This window comes from Scyliorhinus canicula, chromosome 5 (genome assembly GCF_902713615.1).
Source record: "Scyliorhinus canicula chromosome 5, sScyCan1.1, whole genome shotgun sequence".
Taxonomy (NCBI): Eukaryota; Metazoa; Chordata; class Chondrichthyes; order Carcharhiniformes; family Scyliorhinidae; genus Scyliorhinus; species Scyliorhinus canicula.
In genome coordinates, this window is record NC_052150.1 from 29,337,399 (window position 1) to 29,365,167 (window position 27,769).

The window sequence follows — 27,769 nt, forward strand, 5'->3', positions numbered from 1 at the left end:
CGAGTAAAGTTCTTTAATATTGACCAATGGTACTAGCTATACATTTAAATTATAATGAACAAAATACATACATCAAGCTGCTGTATTAAGCAACACACACAATAAAGCAGTTGGAGGGGCAAGAGTAACCATTAAAACAGAACATCCTCCAGCCTGCTGATCATGAAAGAAATCAGAATTGAATGTGGATAAATGTTTGATTTCATCAAGCCAAAATAGTACAGGGTTACATGGCAGAGGAGTTAGGGCAGCACGGTGGCGCAGTGTTCAGCACAGCTGCCTCACAGCACCAGGGACCCGGGTTCAATTCTTGCCTTGGGTGATCGTTTGTGTGGTTCTCCCATGTCTGGGTTCTCTCCATGTCTGTGTAGATTTCCTCCGGGTGCTCTGGTTTCCTCACACAGTCCAAAGATGTGGTCAGGTGGGGTTCTGGGGAATAGGGTGGGGGAGTGGGCCTAGGTAGGGTACAAAAAAAACCTATTCCTCTCAGTTAGTCCTTTTATTTTGCAATTTACTATTTAGCAGAGAATAGAATTATTAATGTATCCAGTGACATGTCACGTTAACATGTACGTTATTCCATTCGCACCACTTAGTTTGGAAGGTGGATGCATTTAGTATCTGGCTGATAGTCTTACACATCAATCACGTTTAAGAACATTAATATTAATTTCCTAAATGTATAAAGATCTTGCTGCATGCTTTATTTTTGTCAGTGCACTTGAATTGGAAATCGTGAATGATATTTCACAGACACAATTAGATACAAATCATAAACTCTGCATTGTGAGGTTCTTTCCTCCCCCCCCCCCAACAAATACCTTCCATTGGCTGTTTACTGAGTGCTATGGCAGAGGTTTGAGGGAAGATCACCAACCCATTCATTAGGGCTAGGAATGATGTACAGTGATCATGGGCAGGGAGAAGACAAAATTACATCAGACATAGGCAGGAATCTGTTCTCTATTTTATGCACACAGAATTCAAAAATATCAATCAAATGAGATAAATTCCCAAAAAAATTCTGGACATAGATTACAGCATTTTCACTGAACTGCTTAAACAGCAAGAAATATCAATTTTATAGGGAAACACTAACATTGCAAGATGGGTAGCGGGCTCAGTCAACATAGCATTCGGTCTCAAACATATTCTTACATGAAAGAAAAATATTCTAATGCTGTTCAAGATGCATTTCATTCACATTGTTATTGTATGTTCAGGTCGTCATGCCCTAAAGGCTTTGCTGAAAAGTGAAACCCAGTATAGCACCTTTTGCACAAAGAAAATTTAAAAAAGGAAACAATCCTGCTGTTGATTCATATAAAGTTTAGCGTGCACATTGTAGTCCTTAATAAAGACTTCAGGCTAGCATCCAGTAAAGACTCATACTAACCATCATAAACCATCCAGCTTAAGATCAATCACTTCACAAACACTTTGGTATTTGTGGGACGCGAGCACTTCCAGAGAATTGTTTGGTTTCTGCATTGTGTGATAGCTGTTCTGATTTATAAACTTGCTGTATGATTCATAGTAATATGCAAAATAAACAATGCCTTTATACATAATTGAAATCTATTTCTACTTGGCTGTAAGTTCAATTCTGAACAAGTAAGCTTGGCGTTCAGTCCATTTAAAATATATTTGATCAATAAAGTCTTCAGAAAAATGAATTAGGATACTTGACAAAATATACAAGTAAACCAAATTTTTCTATTTTAACTTTAAAAAAGCAGTTAAATATATATTTAAAATAAAACGCACTGCATCAATCACTCAACACACATCTGATATCAAAACTGCAGTAAGGACACACAATGAGTTTTTACAGTAAAATCAGGATCAGAAAACTTCTACACAAATGTTATCTCCATATTAGGTCATCGGGGAGGTAGTGGTCCTTTTCCTTTAGACTTCAGTCATCACTGTCGCTTCCAGATTCACTCAATTGCAAATCATTTCCTGAAAATAGAGGTTCATGTTATATACAGCAAGTAACCTTTATGTAGCTACTCACATCTATTTTTACTTTCTAGCCAATCCTCTTCTAAAGGGGCAATATTGTACTGGCTAGGCCACTGCCTGGGAGCTGCATTAGGAGACTGGATCCACTTTAAAAGCCTGACTGGCCATACTAGGATCCTGCCACCAGCTGCCCACCTGAAAAGGACATCAAGAAGGCAGCACAATTGATTTGGGCCTATGAAGCTCAGGTAGCCTGGAGACCACCAGGCAAGTCATGGGAGGGCTCCCAAGAGAGTTTTGCTAATGGGAAAGGAGTCCATGGTAGAGGCCCAAATCTTGTAAGTGGGATTCTCAGGAATAAGCTATTCTATAATTAGAAGGAAAACCCATAGTAGCTGACTGTTCGTTATCCTATATATTTCATGAACAATGCTACCTAAGAATTAGATGGAAACTAATGTACCCACAGCAAATTGTTAGCGTCCTATTGTTCATAAATATTGTAGGGTGGGGTTCTCATCGAAGGGCATGCAGCCCTAGGGGTCTACCAGGGTTCAAGGGGTCCATCAAAATTAAAATTCTAGTTGATAATGCACTCTGCACACCACCTCTCTTCACTGTCTGGTAGCAATGCTTTGTGCCTTATTTATAGTGGAGAGAGTGAAAAAGTGGGAAAACAGCTCAGTAAAATAAATAAGGCTTGAGGGTGAGGAGTGCAGAGCGAATCATCAGGAGTATCTCAATCTGCTACATTGTAGTTAGTGTGCCAGTTTGCACTACCCGAGCTCAGGGTGTCTGCAAAATGACCACAACATTGTCTTGCAGGAGGAGTCTGGTCCTCTTACTCTGTCTGGGGTGGACGAGGAGCTGGCACAGCCCCTCTGCATTATGACAATGCAGACATAGAAATGCTGGGATAAAGTGCTCAACAAACCCAATTATTGGCTGCAGCTGATAGCCAAATGCACAGGAGCCATTACAGAGACTGCACTTGCAACAAGAGGGAATCAATTGAACTGCTTGAAATTAATAATACTGTCAGGTGGGGTGGACAGATACACCACTGTAAAACTGGCCTTAACGTTGTGCTACATGTGTGCTGTTTTTGGCTTTTGTTATTATAAAAACTGGATTTTATTGTAATAACTATTGGAAAACAAATTATTTAAGTGACTGCAGTATTTACTTTTCTGCTGACTGCCATCTTCCAATGCAAGGTCTGGGCTTCCTGCTGGACAGTTGGTTGCAAACATTCCAGCGATTAAAAATGAATAAAAACACTTTTGATACATTTTTAAAAGTTAGGGAAAGGTTTACTAGTTATTAATTTTTTTCATACATATCTCTGCTTATGCCAAATTCTGCATTGGTTTTGAAACACACAGGTCTTAATGAGGTATGTTACTCATAATCTTATGCTATAATCTGGGGCAAATTCCTCAGGATATCCAAGTTTCCAATTAAGTAAAACAAAAATAATAAATATAAATGTTTAATTGTACATAAAAAAATATTTGTGTTAATAGGATCTGTGGAATAATTTTTAACACAGGAGTGGGGGTGTTGAGAAGTTAAAGATTGACAATGCCTGCTATAAAATATCAAAATGACAGCTATTTGATACAAGTTCATTTTCACTGATAATATTCTCAAATAGGTGTTTAGAGTTGCTTTTCAATAAGAATTGTAGATATCTGTATCCTTTCAGGATATTCTTGAAAACTATGTAATCACAGCAGATAGTGGGCATTACTGGGAGCAATAACCATCAGGTGTGGAGCATTCTTGTAACAAACAAACATGCTCGCATTGGCATCAGTAGCATTTATTTTAGCTTGATGTAGAATAATTGAGTGGCATGCATCTAATTACAAAGATGTATTGCACAGAAGGAAAGCGGAATATAAACTTGGTATCTTGCACAACCGCATGAAGAATGAAGATAAACACTGCATACTTACTCAGTGTGCTCATAAGCTGATTGCTTCCGGGTCTGCTGGTGCCATTTGTAGCTGCATTTCTGTTACTGTACTGCTGGTACGGCTGTTGTGGCTGCTGCTGCTGTTGGGGTTGGGATTGGGGTTGTTGTTGGGGTTGCATCTGTGGTGGTGTAGAGGAGGGGTGAGCTTCATTTTCCACATCACTGCTCGAGCTGTCATCACTGCCAGAGGAACTTCCTGAATCTGAAGAGCTACTGCTGCTACTCATCTGTTCAATAATATCAACTTCGGCTCTCAATTCTATAAGGATTGGGAGGGAAAAAAACAATGAATGTAAGATACCAGCTATAAATTTACTGGCTTTCTTAAAGACATTGTGCCTCGTTTTCACACTAAAAATTCTTCAATAGGGAAGGATACAATACAATAAAAGAAAATAAAGACACCAGTTTAAAACTATGAATGATCAAGTTCATTTAAATCTGTCCTTTTCCCCCCTTCAATGCCACACAGCATAAATCACTACACTGCTGACAGCAACTTTGCCATCATTGTGTAATTCCGATCACCTGTAGTAAATAGAAAAAGGCCATCCATTTTAAAGAATAAAAATGCCTACAGCTATCAGTGGGAAGGAAAAATGAACTCCTTTTGTAAAAACAAATTGAGACTCTAGCACAAACATAACTATTTCTTCACACATACAGGTATTTCTCGACCTTCTTTTGAAAATAAGGGGATTCATTACTTCTGTTAGTAGGGAAATTGATATTACAGATATATGCAGATCTACAATGAAACGAAAACCAGGATTTAATTTGTAGATGATACTAAAGTGGTGGAAGCATTTATTTCTTAATTTAGAGTGCCCAATTTTAAAAAAAATCCAATTAAGGGGCAAGTTAATCTGGCCAATTCACCTACCCTGCACATCTTTGAGTTGTGGGGGTGAGACCCACGCAGACACGGGGAGAATGTGCAAACTCCACATGGATAGTGACCCGGGGCCGGGACCGAACCCGGGTCCTCGGTGCCATGAGGCAGCAGTGCTAACCACTGTGCCATGCTGCCCAAAGTGGTGGAAACATAATTAAGACCAGTACAAATAAATTTAGAACAATTTGAAGCTTTTGTAAAACTGGGCAAGTGGGTGGTGCATGAACAGTGATAATTATAAAAATTAGCATGTAAACAAGGAACTATATGTATTCTGAATTGAATCACGACGGAGCATATAAAAGATGAAGTTGTAGTGAAATTTAAAATAAATAGTACATTTTTGTGCTGAAAGAAAGCAGAACTATTGAGTTGCATTATCAAGGAGGCAGCATGATGGCTAGCACTGTTGTCTCACAAAGCCATGGACTCTGGTTCGATTCAGGCTTTGGGTGACTATTTGCGTGGGTTTCCTCTGGGCCCTCTGGTTTCCTCCAAGAAGTCCCAAAAAACGTGCTTGTTAGGTGAATTGGACATTCTTAATTCTTCCTCAGTGTACCTGAACAGGTGCCGGAGTGTGGCAACTAGGGGATTTTCAGTTAACTTCATTGCAGTGTTAATGTAAGCGTACTTGTGACACTAATAAAAATTATTATTATTATAGGGCTTCTATGAAATAATACAAGTAAAAAAGCTAAATTACTGTATAAAGATATGTTCATCATTCTACGAAGTGGATATTATTTGTCTTACAAGGTTACATTGTAGTGCAAACAAGGTAATAACATGTTGGAACTGTCCCTCCCACACTAGGTCAAACAATCAAAGTTTTTACATTTTGAAAAAAAATTGTTAAGCACGGGATGTTGAACCAAGCTGGGTAAATGGAGTTAGGAAACGGATGTGGTCCGATCTATTAAAAAGGTGAAGCAGGACTGTGGGACTGAAAAGTCTGCTCCTGTGCTCAAGAGTTTATACGACCCGATCTCGCTGTTAAATGTGGATGCCAAGCTGTTGGCGAAGATCTTGGCCACAAGGATAGAGGACTGTGTGCCGGGGGTCATTCATGAGGACCAGACGGGGTTTATGAAGGGAAGGCAGCTGAACACCAATATACGTAGGCTTCTGAATGTTATCATGATGCCTGCGGTAGAAGGCGAGGTGGAGATAGTGGTAACATTAGACGCAGAGAAGGCCTTTTATTAGGGTTGAGTGGGGGTACTTGTGGGAGGAGCTGAAAAGGTTTGGGTTCGGAGAGGGGTTTGTCAGTTGGGTGAGGCTGTTATATGAGGCCCCGATGGCGAGCGTAGCCACGAATAGGAGGAGATCAGAGTACTTTTGGTTGTACTGGGGGACGAGACAGGGGTGTCCCCTGCCCCCCTTGCTCTTTGCGTTGGCAATTGAGCCCCTGGCCATGGCGTTGAGGGAGTCGAGGAATTGGAGGGGTCTGGTGCGGGGTGGGGAGGAGCACCGAGTGCCATTATACGCAGATGACTTGTTGCTATATGTGGCGGACCCAGTGGGGGGAATGCCGGAGCTAATGAAGATCCTTAGGGAATTTGGGGGCTTTTCTGGGTACAAGCTCAACCTGGGTAAGAGTGAGCTGTTCGTCGTGCACCCGGGGGATCAAGAGGAGGGGATTGGTAGGCTCCCATTGAAAAGGGCAGGGAGGAGCTTTCGGTACCTGGGAGTCCAGGTGGCTAGGAGCTGGGGAGCCCTTCACAAACTTAACCTCACTAGGCTGGTGGAGCAAATGGAGGAGGAGTTTAAAAGATGGGACATGTTGCCGCTGTCGGCAGGGTGCAGTCCGTCAAGATGACGGTGCTCCCGAGGTTTTTGTTCCTGTTCCAGTGCCTCCCCATCCTTATCCCGAAGGCCTTTTTTAGGAGGGTCAACAGGAGCATTACGGGATTTGTACGAGCGCATGGGACTCTGAGGGTGAGAAGGGTGTTTTTGGAGCAGGGCAGGGATAGGGGAGGGCTGGCATTGCCCAACCTCTGTGGGTACTATTGGGCTGCCAACGCAGCGATGGTGCGGAAGTGGGTAATGGACGGGGCAGGGGCAGCATGGAAGAGGATGGAGATGGCATCCTGCGTGGACACGAGCCTGGAGGCGCTGGTAACGGCGCCGTTGCCGCTCCCTCCAACGAGGTATACCATGAGCCCGGTGGTGGCGGCTACCCTCAAAATTTGGGGGCAATGGAGACGGCATTGGGGGGGCTCAATGGAGTCCCCGATACAGGGGAACCACCGGTTTGTTCCAGGGAGCATCGATGGCGGGTTTCTTGGCTGGCACAGGGTAGGTATTAGGAGGTTGAGGGACCTGTTTGTGGATGGGAGGTTTGCGAGCTTGGGTGAGTTAGAGGGGAAGTTTGGGCTCCCCCCAGGGAACATGTTTAGGTACATGCAGGTTAGGGCGTTTGCCAGGCGGCAGGTTGAGGGGTTCCCTCTGCTGCCCCCACGTGGGGTACGGGACAGGGTGCTCTCGGGGGTGTGGGTTGGAGGGGGGAGGATTTTGGACGTGTACCACGTCATGCAGGAGGCGGATGAGGCCTTGGTGGAGGAGCTGAAGGGTAAATGGGAAGAGGAGCTGGGTGAGGAGATTGAGGAGGGGACGTCGCCGGATGCCCTGGAAAGAGTGAATTCCTCGTCTTCCTGTGCGAGGCTTAGCCTCATACAGTTCAAGGTGCTACATAAGGCCCACATGACCGGGACGAGGATGAGTAGGTTTTTCGGGGGCGAAGACCGGTGTGCTAGGTGTTCGGGGAGCCCAGCGAACCATGCCCATATGTCTGGGCATGCCCAGCGCTGGGGGAAATTTTGGAAGGGGGTAGCAAGGACGGTGTCAAGGGTGGTAGGATCCAGGGTCAAGCCAGGCTGGGGACTCGCAATTTTTGGGGTTGCAGTGGAGCTGGGAGTGCAGGAGGCGAAAGAGGCCAGTGTTCTGGCCTTTGTGTCCCTAGTAGCCCGGCGGAGGATTTTGCTTCAATGGAAGGATGCGAGGCCCCCAAGCGTGGAGTCCTGGATCAATGATATGGTGGGGTCCATCAAATTGGAGAGGGTGAAATTTGCCCTGAGGGGATCAGTACAGGGGTTCTTTAGGCGGTGGCAGCCTTTCCTGGAATTCCTGGCAGAACGGTAGGAAAATTGGCTGGCAGCAGCAGCAACCCGGGGTGGGGGGGGGTTTGTTGCGGGGGAAGGGAGAAATGTGTATATGTGTTTATTGTGTATGCCGGGTGCTTATCTATTTCTTCTTTTTGTAGTTACTTGGGGGGGGGGGGGGGGGGGGGGGTGGTTGGTTTTGGGGGTTATTGTGTTTTTTGTTTCTTGTTGTTAATATGGTTTTCTTGTTATTTTATGTTTTTGATATGTTTTTGAAAATCTTAATAAAAATTATTTTTTAAAAAAGTTTACACGACAAGAGGCTGGGTAAAAAACAAATAGTAAGTTGGCTAACAGAAACAGTGGTGGCTAATAGGAGCTGTCTAAACAAGAGATGTAAATGTTAGTGTCCCACTAGGTACTGGTTGTGCCATCTAAGTTTACAGACCAGAAAGAGACTCAGCATGTCTGTACTTGCCCGCTGCTATGAAATAACCCAACTGTCCTAATCTCTCCCAACAGCAAAATATCTTAGTCAACTTCAAATAATGATCCACTGGACTTCCAGCGGCAGCCATGAGCTTAGCAGTCGCACAAAAGGTGTCTCTCTCTTGGGAACCTCTTAGCAGGTGCTTTTAGCATGTCAAATGGACACAAAAACGTTACAAACCCCCCCCCCCCCCTGAAATGTTGTTGAACCAACCACAGAGCCGAATAAACAGCAAAAGTCAGGAAAGGAAGACCCCCAACCTAAGAACGAGGGGACACGCGGGGGCGAATTAAAGCGGAGCATGGCAGACCGAGCAAGGTCGCCAACACAAATGCCAGCCCACGCATCGATGGTGCAGCTGATAGATCTACTCTCGATAGAGCTCCAGAAACATAGACCCTATAAAAGAAGACCTTGTATCGGCTGTGAGGTCGACAATAAAAGCCGCTGGTCACCATAAAAGGAGGTTATGGACAGAACGGAGCAGAGAATGGAGACCCAGGAAGCAACTGTGCGGGACCTGGAGAAAGTGGCCACCGACCAAGGTAAGCGGGTCACTTCACTTGAAATTGAGGTGGTACGGTTGGTAACAAGCCAGAAAGCGCTCAAGGGGAAAATTGACAATCAGAGGTACAGGTCCCGTCGACAGACAGAACCTGAGAATTCTCGGGCTACCAGAGGACAGAGAGGGTAGGAACCCTACGGAATATGTCGCAAGGATGCTCAGGAAACTGGTTGAGGAGGAAGGCTTTGCCACAGGTAGACCGGGCCCACAGGGCGCTCTGGCAAAAGCCCAAGTCAGGAGAAACCACCAGAGGCGATAATCGCAAAACTGCCAAGTTTCAGGACAATGAGCAGATGCTTAACTGGGTGAGGAGTAGGTGGAAGGACACAATCCACATCTACCAGGGTAGTTGAGGCAACCTGGCCAAGCGCTAAGCAGAGTTTAATGGGGCCAAAGCAACATTATGTAGAAGTAAAGTGCGGTTCGGCATGTTGTACTCAGCGAGACCATGTGTCACATTCATCAGCAAAGGATGCTATTTTAACACGCCGGAGAAAGGCTGGGTAGGACAGACGTATCAGGTATGCTTCAGCGCAAGGACGAGGGGCATGGCCATACTGTTTAACAAAAGGACAATCTTTACAGCGTCAAAAACGGTAACGGACTGTGTGGAGGAGGGGGGAATACGTGATGGTTCGCAGTGTCTCTATATACAGCCCCACCTGGGCCAACACCAACCTCATTAAGAAAACAATGGCGGAAACCACGACCACAACTTCCACCAGCTCATCACGGAGGGGTGGCTTCAACTATACAGGACTCAACGATGGACATGTCCAGCCCCAGATCAGGGGAAAAAATTGGGAAAGGCAAAGGAACAGAACACCTTAATGGGGAGGGATCCAAAGAGGTTCAAACATTCAGAAGAGAAGGAATTCTCCTTCTTCTCCCATGTTCACAAAGTCCCATCCCTTTGTAGTGGGTAAATCGGCGCTTCAAGGGTGGTTGGGGCGGAATACTCCGCAATAGTAATCTCGGACCACGCACTACGCTACATGGGCGTGAGGTTGGAGACGGGCCGGGCCCAGCAACCCCATGGAGGCTGGACACAACCCTCCACGCCTACAAGGTGTTCTGTGAAAAATGTCATGAGCCATTGATGGGTATGTAACCTGTAACTAAATGGGGAGTACTCACTCTCCAAATTCTTGGAGGTACTGAAGGCAGTGATAAGGGGGGAAATAATAGCATACTGAGTTCTTCAGAGCAGGAAGGGTGGCTAGGCAATGGCTCATCGACTCCATATTGGAAGTGAATCAGCGGTACTCCCACGGCCCTGACTGTGGAACTGCTGGCAGAGAGAAAAAAAAACTACAAATGGAATTTGACTTGCTCTCCACTGGGAAAGTAGTAAACCAGCTCCGCCAGAAACGGTGACCTTTAATGAGCATGAATTCAAGGCCAGTCACCTACTGGCTCACCGGCTGGAAAGCAGGCAGCCACGAAGGAGATTACGCAGGTGAGGCACAGGAACGGTAGGGTAGTCGCAGCGCCAAATAAGATCAACAAGGCCTTTGTGACCTTCTATCGGGGACTGTACACTTCCAAGCCCTTGGAGGGGGTCGAAGATGAAACGGTTTCTCGGCAGGCTGGACATAACAGTTGTGGGGGAGGAAAAGAAACAGTGACTGGAAGTGGTATAGGAGAGCATCAACTCTATGCAGGTGGGGGAGACACTGGGTCCAGACACACACCCAGTGGACTACTATAAAAGGTTTGTGGGCCCTGCACTTGTGGGGAATATTCAACGATTCACTATTGAGAGGGGTCCTGCCGCCTACGCTGGCATTGGCCTCGATATCACTGATCCTAAAAAAAGACAAAGACTCAACGAAGTGCAGGTCAAACAGACCCACCTCACTCCTGTACACTGACGCCCAAGTCCTGGCGAAGCAGAGGTAGTCACAAAAGATCAGACTGGGCTTGTCAAGGACAGACAGTTAACGGTGAACATCAGACGCCTGCTTAACAGGACCACCTGGGTAGGGGTCACCAGAAGATGACCATCTCCTAGATGCAGAGAAGGCCTTCGACAGAGTCAAATGGAGCTACCTCGGGAACAATTTGGGTTCGGGCCAGGGTTCACCTCGTGGGTGAAAATACTGTAAGCTCTCCCACAGCGAGTATACAGACAAACACCACCAGCTCTGAATAATCCCTGCTGCACAGAGGCACAAGACAGGGATGTCCATTGTCCCCACTGCTATTTTCCCTGCGAATCAACCTACTGGCTATTTCCCTCAGGTCATCGAAGGGATGGAAAGGCATCCAAAGGGGAAACAGAGAGCAGAGTCTCACTCTATGCAGATGACCTTCTCCTCTATGTCTCAAACCCCCTAGCCAGCATGGGAGAAATAATGCAACTCCTTAGGGGGTTCGGAGCTTTCTCGGGTTACAAACTTAAACTGAGCAACAGCAAAATCTTCCCTGTGAAGTGAACCCCCAGGGGGCAAGAATCAGAGCTGGGCACTGCCGTTCAAAGTGGCCCACACCAAGTTCCAGATAACCCACGACTGGACACGGATCCATAAGTGGAACATGTCAAGCCTAGTGGAAGAGGTAAAGAAAGACCTACGGAGGTGCTATTCACTCCCGCTCTTCCTGGTGGGAAGAGTGCAGACAATAAAAATGAACTTGGTGCCACGATTCCTCTTCAGATCCCTCCCAGTCTTCATCCTGAAGGCCTCCTTCACCAAAGTAGATAAATTAATTATGGCATTTGTGTGGGCAGGATCCGGAAAAGCTTCTTGTAAAGAAAGAGAAATATGGGGCATTTGGCTCTGTCGAACCTCCTTTTCAACCAGTGGCCGGCTAACGCAGAAAGAGTACGAGGGTGAGTGAAAGAGCCGGAGGCAGAATGGATGCAAATAGAGTTGACCTCATGTATGGGGACAACCCTGCAAGCACTGGCCAGACACACTCTTCATTTTCTCCAGCCAAATACTCGAACAACCTGGTGGTGGTGGCCATGTTATGGACATGGAACCAACTCGGGCACCATTTCAATCTTGGTGCAATGTCCCCTATGGCCATCTGCAAAAACCATAAACTCATTCGCAACTGAGGACCTTCCTCTGCAAGGACACCGCAATGTTCCCCTAGCTACCAGGACACACCCTGCTGGTCAGACTGGTAGCATTGGGTGAATTAGAGGACGGTAACTGTGTCGACATGTACGGATGAATGCTCGAGAAGTAAAGGCCTCCCTGGACGAGACATGGGAAAGATAGGAGGAGGAGCTGGACATGGAGATGGGGGAGGAGTCTGAATCGAAGTGCTGCATAGGGTGAACTCTCCCTCCTCGTGCACAGGGCTGAACCTAATGCAGCTAAAGGCGGTGCACAGGGTGCAGTTGACCAGAACACACATGAGCAGGTTCTTTTTGGAGGTGGAGGGCAAATGTGAATTGTGCCAAAGAGGCCAGACAATCACACCCATATATTCTGGCCCTGCCCCAAGCCTCTCAGGTACCTTACCGCCTTTTTCGAAGCCATGTCCAGGGTTGTGGGAGTGAAGTTGTAGCCTTGTCCGATGATGGTGGTCTTCAGGATGTCGGAACAGCTACAGCTCTTTAAAGGGAGGGGCAGACCGCCTAGCCTTTCCCTACCTGATCACCCGCGTAGACACCTGCTTGCCTGGAGATCAGCAGCGCCACCCAAGGCTGCAGACTGGTTGTCCAACTTTATGGAATCCCTCAAATTGGAGAAAATAAAATTTGTCATTAGAGAATCGGAAGAAGGCATCCACAATACATGGAGGCAATTCACCAGCCTCTTCGAGGACCTACTCATAACCGGAAAGTAACTAAGGGCAGGGGGGTGGCTGAACTAGACAGGGAGAGGGAGAAGGGGGAATCCCAACAGCCAGAGTGCAGGGAAAGCAAGTACAGGAGGACTAAACGATATTGAGAGAGGAAAAACCCATCAATGGCAACTAATAGGCTATCCCTTTGTTGTCTCAAACACACTCTTGGTATGTTTTAATACCGGGGGGGTTGTATGTGTATAGTTAACAGCATGGTTGTTGTAACCGATCATTTGAAGTTTACTGTCATTATGATTTGTGTTTCATTATATGTTTCCTGAGTTTTCTTACCTTTTCTTGTTCTAAATACAAATGAAAATCAATAAAAATATAAAAAATAATAATGATCCACTTTCTTTTAAAAGATTCAATCGTCTCTGCCTTAGTAATTCGCTGCAGGAAAGCATTCCAAACTCTAACAACTCTTACCTCAGTGATAATTTTAACATGACGGCCCTCAATTAGAGTAAATAATTAAAATTCTTCATAATTGAATAACACTATTAAAATCTCTTTTTCATCCCTTCTATTCAATCAGAAGCTCTCTAAGTATCTGGAGTTCCAAAAAAGTCACATTGAACTCAAAGCGTTAACTGTGTTTATCTCTCCAAGGTTCTGCCAGACTTGCTGAGCTTTTCCAGAACTTTATGTTTTGATTTCAGATTTCCATTATCCACATTATTTTTCTTTTATCTGAAGTACCTCCCCATCACTATTAATTTCTCAATCCTGGTAACATCCCAACGCCTCGGTGGCTCCAATATCTTTTATATAATGGGGCACCAGAAATTTGCATACAGCATCCAAATGTAGTTCAACTATTGCCTTGTAATTATTTATCACTTCTGCACTCCAATTTATAAAACCCAAAATGGTACTACCCTTTTTATAAAACTATCAGCTGAATTTATACTTTAAAAGAACAATTTTAACCATTGGCCTTTCTGTTGCTCCGTATCTTTTACATCTTTCCCAATGAATGCATACTCTATAAAACAAATCAAACTTCTCCATTATAATATGAAGCTGCCAATCACCTATCAATTCTTCTAGTCTGTCCAAGACCTCCTGAAGTCTGACAACCACATCAAACTAGCCAAGCCCTTTACTTGTACTGACCCATGGGAAACTCCACTTTGAAGGCTTCTCAAATCCAAGGAACATCCTTTTACCCTCAACTTCTGTTCCCTGTCTGTCCACCAACTTTCTATCTATGCTGCTACAATTGCTCTTATACCAGACTTGAACTTTTCTAACAGGTTGTTACAAGATAACTTATTGAATGCCATCTCAAATTTAATCAATATATTTACTACATTCCTTTAATCGATCCAAATTAGTCACTTCTTCAGCATACTTATTTATCAAACACATATGAATGAATAAGCTGGACTCCGTTCCCTATCAAAATCTACAGATGACCCAGAAATGGGAAACTTAGTCAACACTAAACAAAACTGTAAATAACTTAAGAAGGGCAAAAAGGTTAGTAGGCAAAGCATATGAATAAATTGTAGAGAAACACAAGGTCATACATTTTGGGAGGAGGAACAAGGTAGAAAATATACACTAAATAGTAAAATGTTGGAAGAAGCTGTTGCATCAAATAGTTTTTCCTGCTCCTAAATGTTTCCATGTTCGCATCAACACAGATCTTTTGTTTGTATACCTCTTTTTATGTCATCGAGCTGTGGTTCAGGTGATGGGTTGTCCTTTGAAGGAGATGTTTTTGGTCCAGGACATGGCTTATTTGGAGCTCTAAACTGTGTAGAAGGCTGAGATCTTCGCACCACTTGCGACTCCAACTGAGCTTGGATCTTACTGCTCCCTTCAGCTCTGAAACAATTATTAGTAATTGAACATTATGGTGTGTTGAGACATCAATCCTTCCACATTACCAATTCAAAAACAGCTTTAGTAGAAAATAGAATATCAAAATGTTGCCATAAAACTTAAGAACAAGTAGATTGTGAAAGGGAAAAATGTTCCCATTTCTTTTTAATTATGTCCAATTTTTTTGTTTCTTCTCCTGAAGATAATCCTGGATGGAGCATAGATCCAGGGGTACCACCAGCTCTCAAAATGGCCATTCTTCATGTGTAAGCCCAAACACGGTGAGTGTCAGAAGGCTAATTAGTTGTGGGAAGCCTCAAAACAATGACTGTATCTTCACCGAATGTTCATTATCACATTTTTCAGGAGTAATTAGAGTAGTGATCAGCAATGGCAAGAGTATGTCATTGTGAAAAACTCACTTCCCATGAGCAGTCATTAGAATGTTTTGCTAGCATCATTCCTGTAAAATGTCTCATGATTATGCCACATTATCAAAATTAGAAAATAAGCACTGGCAGCAACAGACTAAATAATTCAACCAGAAAAGATTCAAGAATTTGTGTATTTAACTGTGTAACATTGTCAAAACTCAAGGCATTTACAAGCTATTTCAGACTCTTATGAACTTCACATTTACATTTCAAACTTCATTTTTTTTTAAAGAGCTTAACTGCAATGCCAGAGGAGGGAGGCAGTGGTATTGTCAAGACTAGCAATCCAGAGACCCTGGAAAATGCCATGGGGACTCAGGTTTGAATACCTCCATGACAAATGGCGAAATTTAAATTCAATAAAAAAGCTGAAATTAAAAGTAAAACGATGATCATGAAATTATTATTAATTGTCATAAAAACCCGTCTGGTTCATTAATGTCCTTCAGGGAAGGAAATCTGCCGTCCTTACCCGATCTGGCCTACATATGTCTCCAGATCCACAGCAATGTGGCTCTTAAATGCCCTCTGAAGCAAACCACTCAGTTCAAGGGCAATTAAGGATGGGTAATAAACACTGACCCAGCCAGTGACACCCACATCCCATGAAATAATTTTTTAAAAAAGGACTGGACTGGTATTTAGAAAGGACAATTGAAATTAATTTTAAATGTGCTTCTGTTTCCAACAAATTTTGGAGCATCGGGAGCTGAGTTACTCCCTGCAGAATCCCCAACCTCTGACCTGCTCTTATAACCACTGTATTTATATGGCTAGTCCAGTTCAGTTTCTGGTCCATGAGAATTCCCAGCATTTTGAAAGTGGGGATCACTGATAGGAGAGAAAACTCTCAGCCACATGATCCATTGAATTACTTTGTATCCAATCTCAGCTAAAAAAACAATATCTGGAAAACTAGGGATACCTGCAGAACACAGCTGGATTACATAACAGTGCTATTAATCGGGACTTACTCAAACATAACCTGCTCACTGACACTCGGTTTGGGTTCCACCAGGCCCGCTCAGCTCCTGACCTCATGATTGTACAATGTTAAGTACCATTCGCAACTCATGAACTGAAGCAGTTTGTATACACATCAATAAGATCTGGACAACATTCAGGCTTGGGTTGATAAGTGGCAGGAAATATTCACGCCACACAAGTACCAGGCAATGACGATCTCCAGCAAAAGAAAATCCAACCTTCTCCCTATGACATTCAATACCGTTACCATTGCAGACTCCCCACTGTTAGGAGAATAAATTAAAAGTTTAAAGGGCATCAGGACCTAGCCCCAAGGAACAAGGCAGCATGAGTACAAAAGGTTCAATAGCCTTCTTCTATGTGATTAAAGTTCTAAAATTCCATAAATACCTAGGTACAGTAGTCCCCCGTTATAACGCGGGTGTTCGGGTCCAAGACAGCCACCCGCGTTGTAACCGAGCCGCGGATATCCAAGATGGCGGATATCGAAATGAATGAACGAGAGGAAACATCGCTGACTATGCTGAACATTGCTGAATGGAAGGGCGTTTTAAATAAGAAACAGCAAAGTTCGTTCAAGTCTTAAATCAAGTTTTAAATGTATTAAAATATATACAATAATATACAGTATACATACAATAATATACTTAAAATTGTACTTACACGCATATTTTTAAAATCATTTTAAAAAGTCTGTGAGTTTCCTCTGGCACATCCCCTTCCTCATCTTGACTTGTGCTTGTCTCTGGAGGTTCTTCAGGTGCAGGATGTATATCGGGTCGAAGTCTTGCTGCTCTGTGTATGCTATGAGCCACTTCAGGTGCGTGATGGCATCCGAGTGGCTCTTTGCCACTGTGGGCTGGGGTTCTTCTTCTGCCTCCTCTTGGGTGACCTGGTCGATGATCTCCTCCTCTGTGAATGTTTCTGCGGGTGCCATGTCATCCTCTGCTGCTGCCCACCTGTCCACCCAATCCTGGAGTGTTAGGTTCTCATCCAGTTGGTCCTCTAGCCTCTCCTCAGCTGCCCTGATCTCTGCTTCAGTAAAGCCTACGAAATCCTCTTCATCCGGGTAATGTTGGGGTCGTGGGAGTGCTGCTCCTAGGGCCTTGTTCCAGCAGTTGGCGATGGTCTTCTCTGTCACAGCTCCCCAGGCCTTCCCTGCCAGATAACAGGCATCCTTGATGGTGATGGCTTTCAGGTAATCTGGGACAGTGAGAGGAGAGTCTATCATTTCCAGGATCAGTTCCTTTTTGTACACAGACTTGAAGGTCTGAATGATGCCAGCATCACATGGCTGGATCTTGCTGGTGGTGTTCTTTGGGAGATAGAGCACTTGGATCTGCCCATCCCTGGTCTTGAGAACATCTCCCTGAGGGTGGGCTGAGCAGTTGTCCAGTAGGAGTGTGGCCTTCTGCGGTAAGTTGCGGGCTCTAAGGTGGTCCCTGACACTGGGTACGAAGAACTTGAAGAACCACTCCTCAAATAAGGAAGCTGTCATCCAGGCTTTGCCAGAGTTCCGGTAGGTAATGGGTAGGTTCTCCATGTTTTTTTTTTTTTTAATTTAGATTACCCAATTATTTTTTCCAATTAAGGGGCAATTTAGCGTGGCCAATCCACCTACTCTGCACATTTTTGGGTTGTGGGGGCAAAACCCACGCAGACACGGGGAGAATGTGCAAACTCCACACGGACAGTGACCCAGAGCCGGGATCGAACCTGGGACCTCAGCGCCGTGAGGCGGTTGTGCTAACCACTAGGCCACCGTGCTGCCCAGGTTCTCCATGTTGATGTGGTGAAAGCATCTAGGAGACTTGAATTTGCCCACAATCAATGGCTTCAGCTTGTGTGTTCCCGTGGCATTGCTGGCAAACAGGATGGTGAGCCTGTTCTTGGCTTGCTTGTACCCCAGAGTCTTGTGGGCATCATCCTTGACAGCTAGGGTCTTGTCAGGCAGCATCTTCCAGTAAAGCCCTGACTCATCTGCATTGTAGAGTTGCTCTGGGGTCAGCTCCTCTTGCACCATGTAGTTCTTGAGGATGTCGGGAAAGGCTGCTGCGGCTCCTGAGTCGGCGGATCTCTGTTCACCACTGATGGTAACTGCACCTATCCCATGTCTTTTCTGGAACCGATGGAGCCAACCCTTGCTGGCTACGAAATTGCTGTCCTCTGGGTGGAGCTGGTGATGGAACTTCTCAGCCTGAGTCCTGATGATAGGTCCAGATAGGGGGGTGCCACCAGACTGTTCCTGGACAAACCAGGTGAACACAGCCTTCTCTAAGTTACTGTCACTAGCGTTCCTTGCCTTTTTCCTGCTAAGCCCTTCACTCTGAGAAACTGTCCCAACATATGCTCTTAAATTCTTTCACCCACCCACGGAGGGTTGACTCTGGTACACCAGTCTCTCTGGATAATTTTGCCTTCGTTTCCCCGTTTCGAAGCCGGTCTATCAAATGTATCTTTTGACTCACTGAGTAAGACTTGCGCTTAAACATTTTGAACGACAGCAACTGAACTCGAACTCGAAGATACCTGCACTGGAAAAGGTATCCCTTTTATGGCTGTGTAACTGGGCTAATCGGTCGCGGCTACTCATCGCGGCTAATCGTTCTACAGTACAGTGATCATCGCTGCTAATCGGTCTAATCATCGCGGGTAATAATCGCTGCTAATCGGTCTAATCATCGCGGGTAATCATCGCGGGCAATCATCGCTGCTAATCGGTCTAATCATCGCGGCTCAAAAAGGTGCTGTTTCAAAAAGAGTTTAAAATGAGTCAAGTAAGTTGGGGTCCATAAACCCCCCCGCCGTATATCGCGAACCGCGGTATTGCGGGGCGCGTTATAACGGGGGACTACTGTACTATTATTGTTATAGGTTATACAGGTGTAAAATCAGAAAAAAATTGAACAAGCCAATATATCATATTGTCAGTCACAAAATTATTCAAGTTAATTTAAAAACATGTACTCTCACCTGGTTTTCTTCACTTGTATACTACTACTGAGTTTTTCAAGCACAAATTCACCAGTATCATGGTTAATGATAAGTACACAATCCTTCTGATATGGTCTTTTATTACCTTTGAAGACAGTCATTGGTGGAGTAGAGCCCTGGTGATCAAGAAACCAGATATTATTGCAGTTTTGCATTACTCTGGCCTATGTCAGCTTTCAAATTGGCAAACAATATCAATGTTGTCGCCAAATATTCCACCATATTCTCACAAAGCTCCGAAATGATTCCTCCTTCAGCAAATACATCTTACATGGAACGGTAAAGGCCTTTTACTTTTGTATTTTCATAAAAATACAAGCATTGAATTGAAACTGTTTGATTTGGAAAAAAAAGTGTACTAGTCTACTTCTGAAAATTTCAATTTGGTTTTTGGACTATTGTTGAATCACCCAATAATTTGAATCAAGTAATGCCCATAACAGTAAAGTTCGAATTTAGTACAAAACATCTGATAATTCACGTTGCTTAATCAAAATGAAGGGGATACTTTGCTGATCCACAAAATGTCTATATTTTGAGTATTTAAATAAATTGGAATTAAATAACTGTGCAAAAGTATTTTGGGTGATTGACAAGTAATTTTGAGACCATCTCTTTAATGTAGAGTAGCAGCACAATTAGAAAAATTCAGATAGCAGAAAGTTTGCTTCAAATCAAATCACATCTGAAATAATACAAAATGTAACCAAAATACAACAGTTAATGGGATTATTGAATTACTACAGATTAAGAAATATGTAGTAAATAACTACAATGAACATAGTAAGAAGTCTTACAACACCAGGTTAAAGTCCAACAGGTTTGTTTCAAACACGAGCTTTCGGAGCACGGCTCCTTCTTCAGGTGAATCACCTGAAGAAGGAGCCGTGCTCCGAAAGCTCGTGTTTGAAACAAACCTGTTGGACTTTAACCTGGTGTTGTAAGACTTCTTACTGTGCTCACCCCAGTCCAACGCCGGCATCTCCACATCATGGCTACAATGAACATACTTGGGAGCTGACAACACGGAAACAGAAACCTATAAAACACAGGAATACATGTATGTTCTAGCACACATTATTTTAGCACCAGGAGCTGGTTTAGCACAGTGGGCTAAATAGCTGACTTGTAATGCAGAACAAGGCCAGCGGTGGGGGTTCAATTCCCGTACTGGCCTCCCCGAACAGGCGGCGGAATGTGGCGACTAGCGGCTTTTCACAGTAACTTTATTGAAGCCTACTTGTGACAATAAGCAATTATTATTATATATGTTTCCTCTCTACCGATTATTTTCTTTACACAATTTCACTGTTCGTCCAGTGGTGTAATTTGCTCAAACTCAAGAACACTTTCAGTAATGATTCAGTATATTATTTCAAGGTATGATGCAGCAAATTAAAGGGCTATACGTTCAATTCTCAATTTCAGATATGCCAGCCTGAACAGTTGCTAAGTGGACACTAGGCATATTCCAATATTAAGTAATAGATCTGATGGTTTCCAATTGCACATTTGTGCAATAGTTATCGTATAGCCCTTTAATTTGCTGCATGAAAGTGTGATTACCAATTTGCCTAATAACATCCTATCTTTTTCTGTTGAGATAACAAGAATCTTGCTAAATCCCAGCTGTGGTGACATTACACAGCTGAGTAATAAGTGCTTTGAGGTACTCAGGGGTAGATTACCACAGGTGAAAACAAGGCAGCATATAAACTAGGCAACCCACTTCTTACCTAGTATCTATTTCAACACAGCCAAAGCATCTCTAGTATATTTTCTTGACTGGAGCACATAATCTAGACTAGCACTCCAGTGTAATGTTGAGGAAGCGTATTACTGCAAACATGCTATCTTTTGAAGGAGACATATGCCCTCTTAAGTGGATGTAAATGATCCCATGGCACTATTTTGAAAGGAGAGTTCTTCCAGGCATCCCCACAATATTTATCTCTCAATCGACACCCTCAACCAACACAAATTATTCGGTCATAATCATTTTATGGTTTGTGATCCTTGCTGTGTACAGATTGTATGAATATTTCTTGCATTGCAACAGTAACTGCACTTCAAAAATGACTTAAATTGACTGCAAAGCTCTTTAGGGTATCTCGAGACCATCAAAGCCACAGTATAAATTTGAATCTTTGTTTCTTTCCTACCACACACAATCACCTCTAGAGTATTCCACGGGTTCATAGTTGGCCCTTTTTTCACATTTATCTGATGCCTTTAGAGGCATCATCCATAAACATGAGACCAGTTTCCACATGTATTTTGATAATGCCAGCTTTATCACTTCAGCCCATCCATGGCACCATACCCATCTCAGTGCTGTCAGGCTGATTATCCATGTCAGAACCTTGGCAATTGAAGGTCACACAAAGTTCTTGTTGATCATTCCCATATTACTTTGTACACCTTAGCTGCTAAATGCAGGTTGAACGGTGGTATGTTATTTAAGCCAGGGCAAAGCTTCAAATCATTCATCCTATCACTATGTCAACAGAATTTCAGCTTCAACTGACACTGTCTGCTTCATTTATCCACCACTGCTGAGATGTCTATCAATACTTTTGCAAGTTCTCCAACATTGTCATACCTAACTCCAATCTTAACAATTTAAATTTTTTCAGGGCTCTGGCACCCACATCCTGTTGTGCACTAAATTCTGCTTGCTCATTATGATGTTATTTCCAGCCTCCATCAGCTTCCTGTTTCCCAAAATCTGATCCCTTCTTACAATTACTCCCATGGTGTTACCTCTCATTAACTCTTGTCACCAGTCTGCATATTCCATTATATTGCATTCTTTAAAAAAAATCCCAAGATATTTCACAGGAGATATCATCTGAGGTGACCAAAAGCTTGGGCAGAGAGGTGAATTTTAAGAAAGTTTTTAAAGAAAGAAATGGAACAATTTTTTAAAAAAAAAATCATTTACAGGATGTGGGTGTCACTGGCTAGGCCAGTGTTTATTGCCCATCCCTAGTTGCCTTCAGAAGGTGGTGGTGAATTACTTTCTTGAACCGCTGCAGTCTTTGAGATTTAAGTACGTCCACTGTGCTGTTAGGGAGGGAGTTCCAGGATTTTCCCCCAGAGACGGTGAAGGAACTACGATATATTTCCAAGTCAGGGCGGTGAGTGACTTGTGGGGTGGGGGGAACTTCCAGGTCGTGGGGTTCCCAGGTATCTGCTGCTCTTGTCCTTTTAGGTGATAGTGATCGTGGGTCTGGAACGTGCTGTCTCAGGAACTATGGTGAGTTATTACTGTGCATCTTGTAGATGGTACACACAGCTGTCACTGTTCATCGGTGGTGGAGATTTGAATGTTTGTGGAAGGAGGAGCATTGATTGCGGGCTGCTTTGTCCTGGATGGAATCGAGCTTCTGGAGTGTTGTTTGAGCTACACTCATCCAGGCAAGTGGACAGTATTCCATTACACTCCTGACTTGTGCTTTGTAGATGGTGGAGAGGCTTTTTTTGGTGGTGGGGTTCCAGGAGGTGAGTTACTCGCAGTAAGATTCCTAGCCTTTGACCTGCCCTGGTAGTCACAGTCTGGCCATTTGGATATGGACGGCTTCATTGTCTGAGGAATCGCAAAGAGTGCTAAACATTGTGCAGTCATCCACAAACCTCCCCACTTCTGACCTTATGATGGAAGGAAAATCATTGATGAAGCAGCTGAAGATGATTCCTGCAGTGATGTCCTGGAGCTGAGATGATTGACCTCCAACTACCACAAACATTTTCCTTTGTGCCAGATAGGACTCCAAACAGCGGGGAGTTTTTCCCCAACTCCCATTGACTCCAGTTTACCTAGGTGTCCTTGATGCGATACTCAGTCAAATGCTGCTGTGATGTCAAAGGCAGTTACTCTCACCTCACCTCTGGCATTCAGCTCTTTTGTCCATGTTTGAACCAAAGCTGTTATGAGTTCAGGAGCTGGTGACCCTGGCGTAATCGAAACTGAGCATCCGTGAGCAGGTTATTGCTGAGTAAGTGCGGTTGATAGCAGTGTTGATAACATCTTTCATTACTTTGGTGATGATGGAGAGTAGATTGACAGGGTGGTAAATTGGCTGGGTTGCATTTGAAAATGAAAAAATGAAAATCACTTATTGTTACGAGTAGGTACGAGTTTCTTGCACACAGGACGCACCTAGGCAATTTTCCAAATTGCTGGGTAGATGCCAGTGTTGTAGCTGTACTAGAACAGCCTGGCTAGATGTGCGGCAAGTTCTGGAGCACAAGTCTTCAGTACTATTGCTGGAATATTGTCAGGGTCCATAGCCTTTTGAGTATCCAGTGCCTTCAGCCTTTTCTTGGTATCACGTGGAGTGAATTGTATTGGCTGAAGACTGACATCTGTGATGCTGGTGACCTCCGGAGGAAACCAGGACGGATCATCCACTCGGCACTTTTGCCTAAAGATTATTGCGAATGCCTTAACCTTGCCTTTTGCACATATGTGCTGTGCTCCTCCATTATTGTAAGAAGTCTTACAACACCAGGTTAAAGTCCAACATGTTTGTTTCAAACACTAGCTTTCGGAGCACTGCTCCTTTCTCAGGTGAGGAAGGAGCAATGCTCCGAAAGCTAGTGTTTGACTTTAACCTGGTGTTGTAAGACTTCTTACTGTGCTCACCTCTGTCCAACGCCGGCATCCCCACATCATGGCCTCCATTATTGAGGATGGGAATATTTGTGGAGCCTCCTCCTCCAGTGAGTTGTTTTAATTGTCCACCACCATTCACAGCTGGATGTGGCAGGACTGCAGAGTTTAGACCTGATGCATTCATCCACAAGTGATTTGATTGCAAGATTATCACAATGCATAGTGTTCTTCACACCATTTGTCTATCAAGGGTCATTGGACAGCAATTGGGAACAAGAATCCTGGTTAACTTCAGATCAAAAGGGCCCACATGTGTGAAGTTACATTTCAACAAGTAGCCAAAGTCTCAGCATAGGAGAGGGAGGTAGAAAATGGCCACATTACAGAGGCACTTCCAGAGCAGTGTAAACATACTTTGCTCACCTTTCCCAATTTTTTTTACTGCTTGGCATCCATCCCTTCCTTTAGAAACAACAATATATTTTATGACACCCCCTTGGGAGACAAATTTCTCCCAAATACTTGACTAAAACTGACCTCCTAGAGGAAGGTTCAATACATCTTCAGATATTGCAGAACTTTTACTGAATAACTAATAACTAATAATAACTGAAAGCAGGAATCTAGGATATTTCACATTAATTTCTTGTTGTAATTTAGGAAGTTTAATTTTCCGAGGCCACAAGGGGATATTTCATATTTTGAGATTAAAATAAGCATTGCTTTGGACGTCCCACTCACAGTATTCATTTTGATGCTGTGTGCTGAAGCTGGCACATGTTTTATAAAATGTGTATAATTAAAAGACAGCAGGGAAGATTAGATAATGGACGGATTAACAGCAAGCTATTCTAGTTCTGATATATAGATTATAATCGATTTTGTGGATCAAACCACATTGGAGGTTGAAACAGTTCTGATTTGACAAGAACAAAACCTGCACAGTAGAACTTACTGGGATGTGTGGCAAAGTTATGGTGACTTGGTCACCTTTTCCAACCTGTAGCTCACCCTCACACGTGGTATCGATGGATGCCGGTTTAAAGTCATCTGAAAGAAAAGAGAGGCACACCCAGTTACTAAAAAGGTATGGACATTTTAAACAAGTCAAATATTGCTGCATATATCTACATCTTTGCATATGAATGTGGGCAGTGAGCATCCACAAGTGATTTAACTATGAGAGAATCACAATGCATAGTGTTTTTCACACATTTGTCTATCAAAGATTATTGGACAGCAATTGGGAACAAGAATCCTGATTAACGTCCGATCAAAAGGGTCCACAATATGTGTGGAGTTACATTTCAACAAGTAGTCAATGTCTCAGCAAAGGAGAGGGAGGTAGAAAATGGGCAAAAAAGAAACTAGGCATCACAAAACTCCACTGCACACCAGTCATTTATTTGTTGGCAGTGAGGTGGAATGCACTCAAAAGATCAGTCTGAAATACAACCACTTTCGGATACTCCCTGTAATTAAGATCATGGGAGTGGTCACAGTGAGGAGGGAGAGCAGGTTCCTGTACCCATAGTCAAATACTGAGCATAGTATGAAAATAAGACAGGAGTAAGCCATCCAGACTCCTTGTTTACTTTGCCATTCAATCAGATCATGGCTGATCTGCACCTCGACTCCATTTGCCCAACTATGTTCCATATCCCTGGATACTCCCAGCCAATAAAAATATATGAATCCATGCCATCAACAATCAAAATCATACTTTTTGGAGGAACCCTTTTTATGAAAAAGGACTTTCGGAATGCACTCCAAAATGTCCTCGAATTTGCTTATTGTCACGTATACCGAGGTACAGTGAAAAGTATTTTTCTGCGAGCAGCTCAAGCAGATCATTTAGTACATGAACAGAAAATAAAATAAAGAGAAAATATATAATAAGGCAACACAAGTACACAATGTAAATAAATAGACACCGGCATTGGGTGAAGCATACAGGAGTGCAGTATTAATTAGGTCAGTTCATAAGAGGGTCATTTAGGAGTCTGGTAACAGCGGGGAAGAAGCTGTTTTTGAATCTGTTCGTACATGTTCTCAGTCTTTTGTATCTCCTGCCCGGTGGAAGAAGTTGGAAGAGTGAGTAAGCAGGGTGGGAGGGGTCTTTGATTCTGCTGCCCGCTTTTATAATTTTAAGATTGTGATCCCCTTGTGCAGGATTCCTTGTGAGAAAAACATTTCTGTACATTATTCAGTTTAAACACATCCATGAGATCAGCATGTCAGCCTGGACTCATGCACTCTTGCTTTGCATCAGAAGGCTGTGGGCTCAAACCAACAGAGCACACAATCCAGGCTGACACTCCAATGCAAGGACTGAGGGAATGTTGCAGGGTGAGAGATGCCGTCTGTCAGACGGGATTTGAAAGCGCAGCCCTACCAGTCTTCTCAGGTGGATGTAAAAGATCCCTGGCACTATTTTCACAATATTTAATCCCTCAATCATCATTACTCTAAAGTAGATGGTCTGGCTGTTCATTACTGCTGTGTCAATGGTGGGACCTTGCTGTGCGCAAACTGGATTTCTAACTTTGGGGCATTCCAAAGCAGTGAAAAGCTATATACATAAAGCTATCTACAAGATGCACTTCATTAACTTCCTTAAGCAGCTCCTTCCAAGCCCCCGACTGTCATGATATGCAAACATGCAGTTAATGATATAGTCAGGCAACTAATGAACACAGAGATCAGGACATGACCATTGAGCAGGTAGGACACTCAGGGGTGGTATCTCACTATAAAAGGCATTCACGCTCCGCCTTTTCCCACTGATGAACATCTACAGAGTGAGTCAGGGTGTATGTACAGTATCACACCTCCAGCACGTGGCTAAGAGCTAGTCTGGTCCAGTCAGAGTAACCACACTTAGGTTAGCAGAGAGTCGAACTCATAGAGAACTGTGCTACTGGTTCAATAAATCAGACGGAACTAACTTCAAGGTCTGGAGTATCTTTTGGTTAAAGCTGCTTCTAGTTGCAACCTGTGTCCCAGAGTACATAACATATCACCGACCACTACCATAGGGGCTTTTCATAGTAACTTCATTGCAGTGTTAATGTAAGCCTATTTGTGAAAATGAAGATTATTATTATCATCTAGAAGGACAAGAGCAGCATTCCTGGGAACCCCACCACCTGGAAATTCCCCTCCAAATCACTCACACCACCCTGACTTGGAAATATATCCCCGTTCCTTCACTGTCGATGGGACAAAATCCTGGAACTCCCTCCCTAACAGCACAGTGGGTGTATTTACCCCTCAGGGACTGCAGCGGCTCAAGAAGGCAGCTCACCACCACCTTGCAAAGGGCAACAATAAATTTTGCCCTTAACCAGCGACGCCTACATCTCGTAAATGAATAAAACAAATAAAAAGCAAGTGTGTTTGGATCACCTTTCAACCATCTAAATTAAAAGGGATACAAGCCAAGTTTATCTAATCTGGGGGGGGGACATTTAACCCTTTAAATCTTGCTGTCGTACAGTTGCCCCGGTGAGGGGGTAACCAGGGCAACGGGAGGGAGGCGATGGGATGCGCAGCGTTTCCAGGGTCCGATCCGAGAACAACATCAGGCCCGTCATTCGGCGAGGGGCAGGCCGAGCTCTCAAAACTGCCTGTTAAACAAACACTGTGGCGCGGCTGCTTCGTTCACTTACTTCCAGCACTGCAACTCTCCCTGCCCCCCCCCCCCCGGACAATCACACTGACTGGCGGGCGAGGCCCGAGCCCCAGGCTCCCCTCTCGGGCCTACTCCGCCCCGCGTCCTCCCCCCAACTCACAGCGGATGGTGTGGAACGAGCTCTTGGGCCGTTTCTCGAAGCTCTCGCCCAATTTCAGCACGTGCTCTTCCTTGCCCAGCGCCGGCTGCGCGGTGCCATTCATCGCCGAACGCTTCGATCATCAATTTAAACAAAAATAAAAAACCCCGACTCCCGGAGCGGCCCCTGCCGTTTTCCCTGCCTTCGATGTTTTTTTTTCTCCAAACTCGACCGACCGAGCGCCCGGCAGCGGCATTCGGCCGTTAAATTCAAACAGTAAACATGCTGATGTCGCGCGCACTGACAGGGGAGCGCCGGCGCGCGCC

At 44.1% G+C, this 27,769-nt stretch overlaps 2 protein-coding genes across 3 annotated transcripts in view; one reads left to right on the plus strand and one right to left on the minus strand.

The window, feature by feature from the left end:
- Positions 1–27,759, minus strand: eaf1 (ELL associated factor 1). The gene is made up of 6 exons (XM_038796849.1): positions 27,465–27,759; positions 24,626–24,720; positions 19,032–19,168; positions 14,474–14,640; positions 3,930–4,208; positions 1–1,965 (listed from the first exon to the last, which is right to left on the minus strand). Exons 1-6 carry the CDS (start codon positions 27,565–27,567, stop codon positions 1,919–1,921), a joined length of 828 nt encoding a protein of 275 aa, XP_038652777.1. The 5' UTR covers positions 27,568–27,759; the 3' UTR covers positions 1–1,918.
- The window catches only part of mettl6 (methyltransferase like 6), a 70,204-nt gene that overhangs the window by 456 nt on the left and 41,979 nt on the right, over positions 1–27,769 (plus strand). For both annotated transcript variants that reach the window (XM_038796847.1, XM_038796848.1), the window contains exon 2: positions 14,840–14,918. In XM_038796847.1, coding sequence (XP_038652775.1) covers positions 14,850–14,918 — 69 coding nt within the window. In that variant the 5' untranslated portion in view covers positions 14,840–14,849. The remainder of the gene's footprint in view (positions 1–14,839; positions 14,919–27,769) is intronic.

Coding starts and splice junctions, on each gene's coding strand:
- eaf1 (XM_038796849.1), bottom strand. CDS start 27,567: ATGAATGGCACCGCGCAGCCGGCGCTGGGCAAGGAAGAGCACGTGCTG. Junction 19,169..24,625: donor TAACTTTGCCACACATCCCA/GTAAGTTCTACT, acceptor CTTGATCACCAG/GGCTCTACTCCACCAATGAC. Junction 4,209..14,473: donor GCTCGATGACATAAAAAGAG/GTATACAAACAA, acceptor CAATCCTTATAG/AATTGAGAGCCGAAGTTGAT.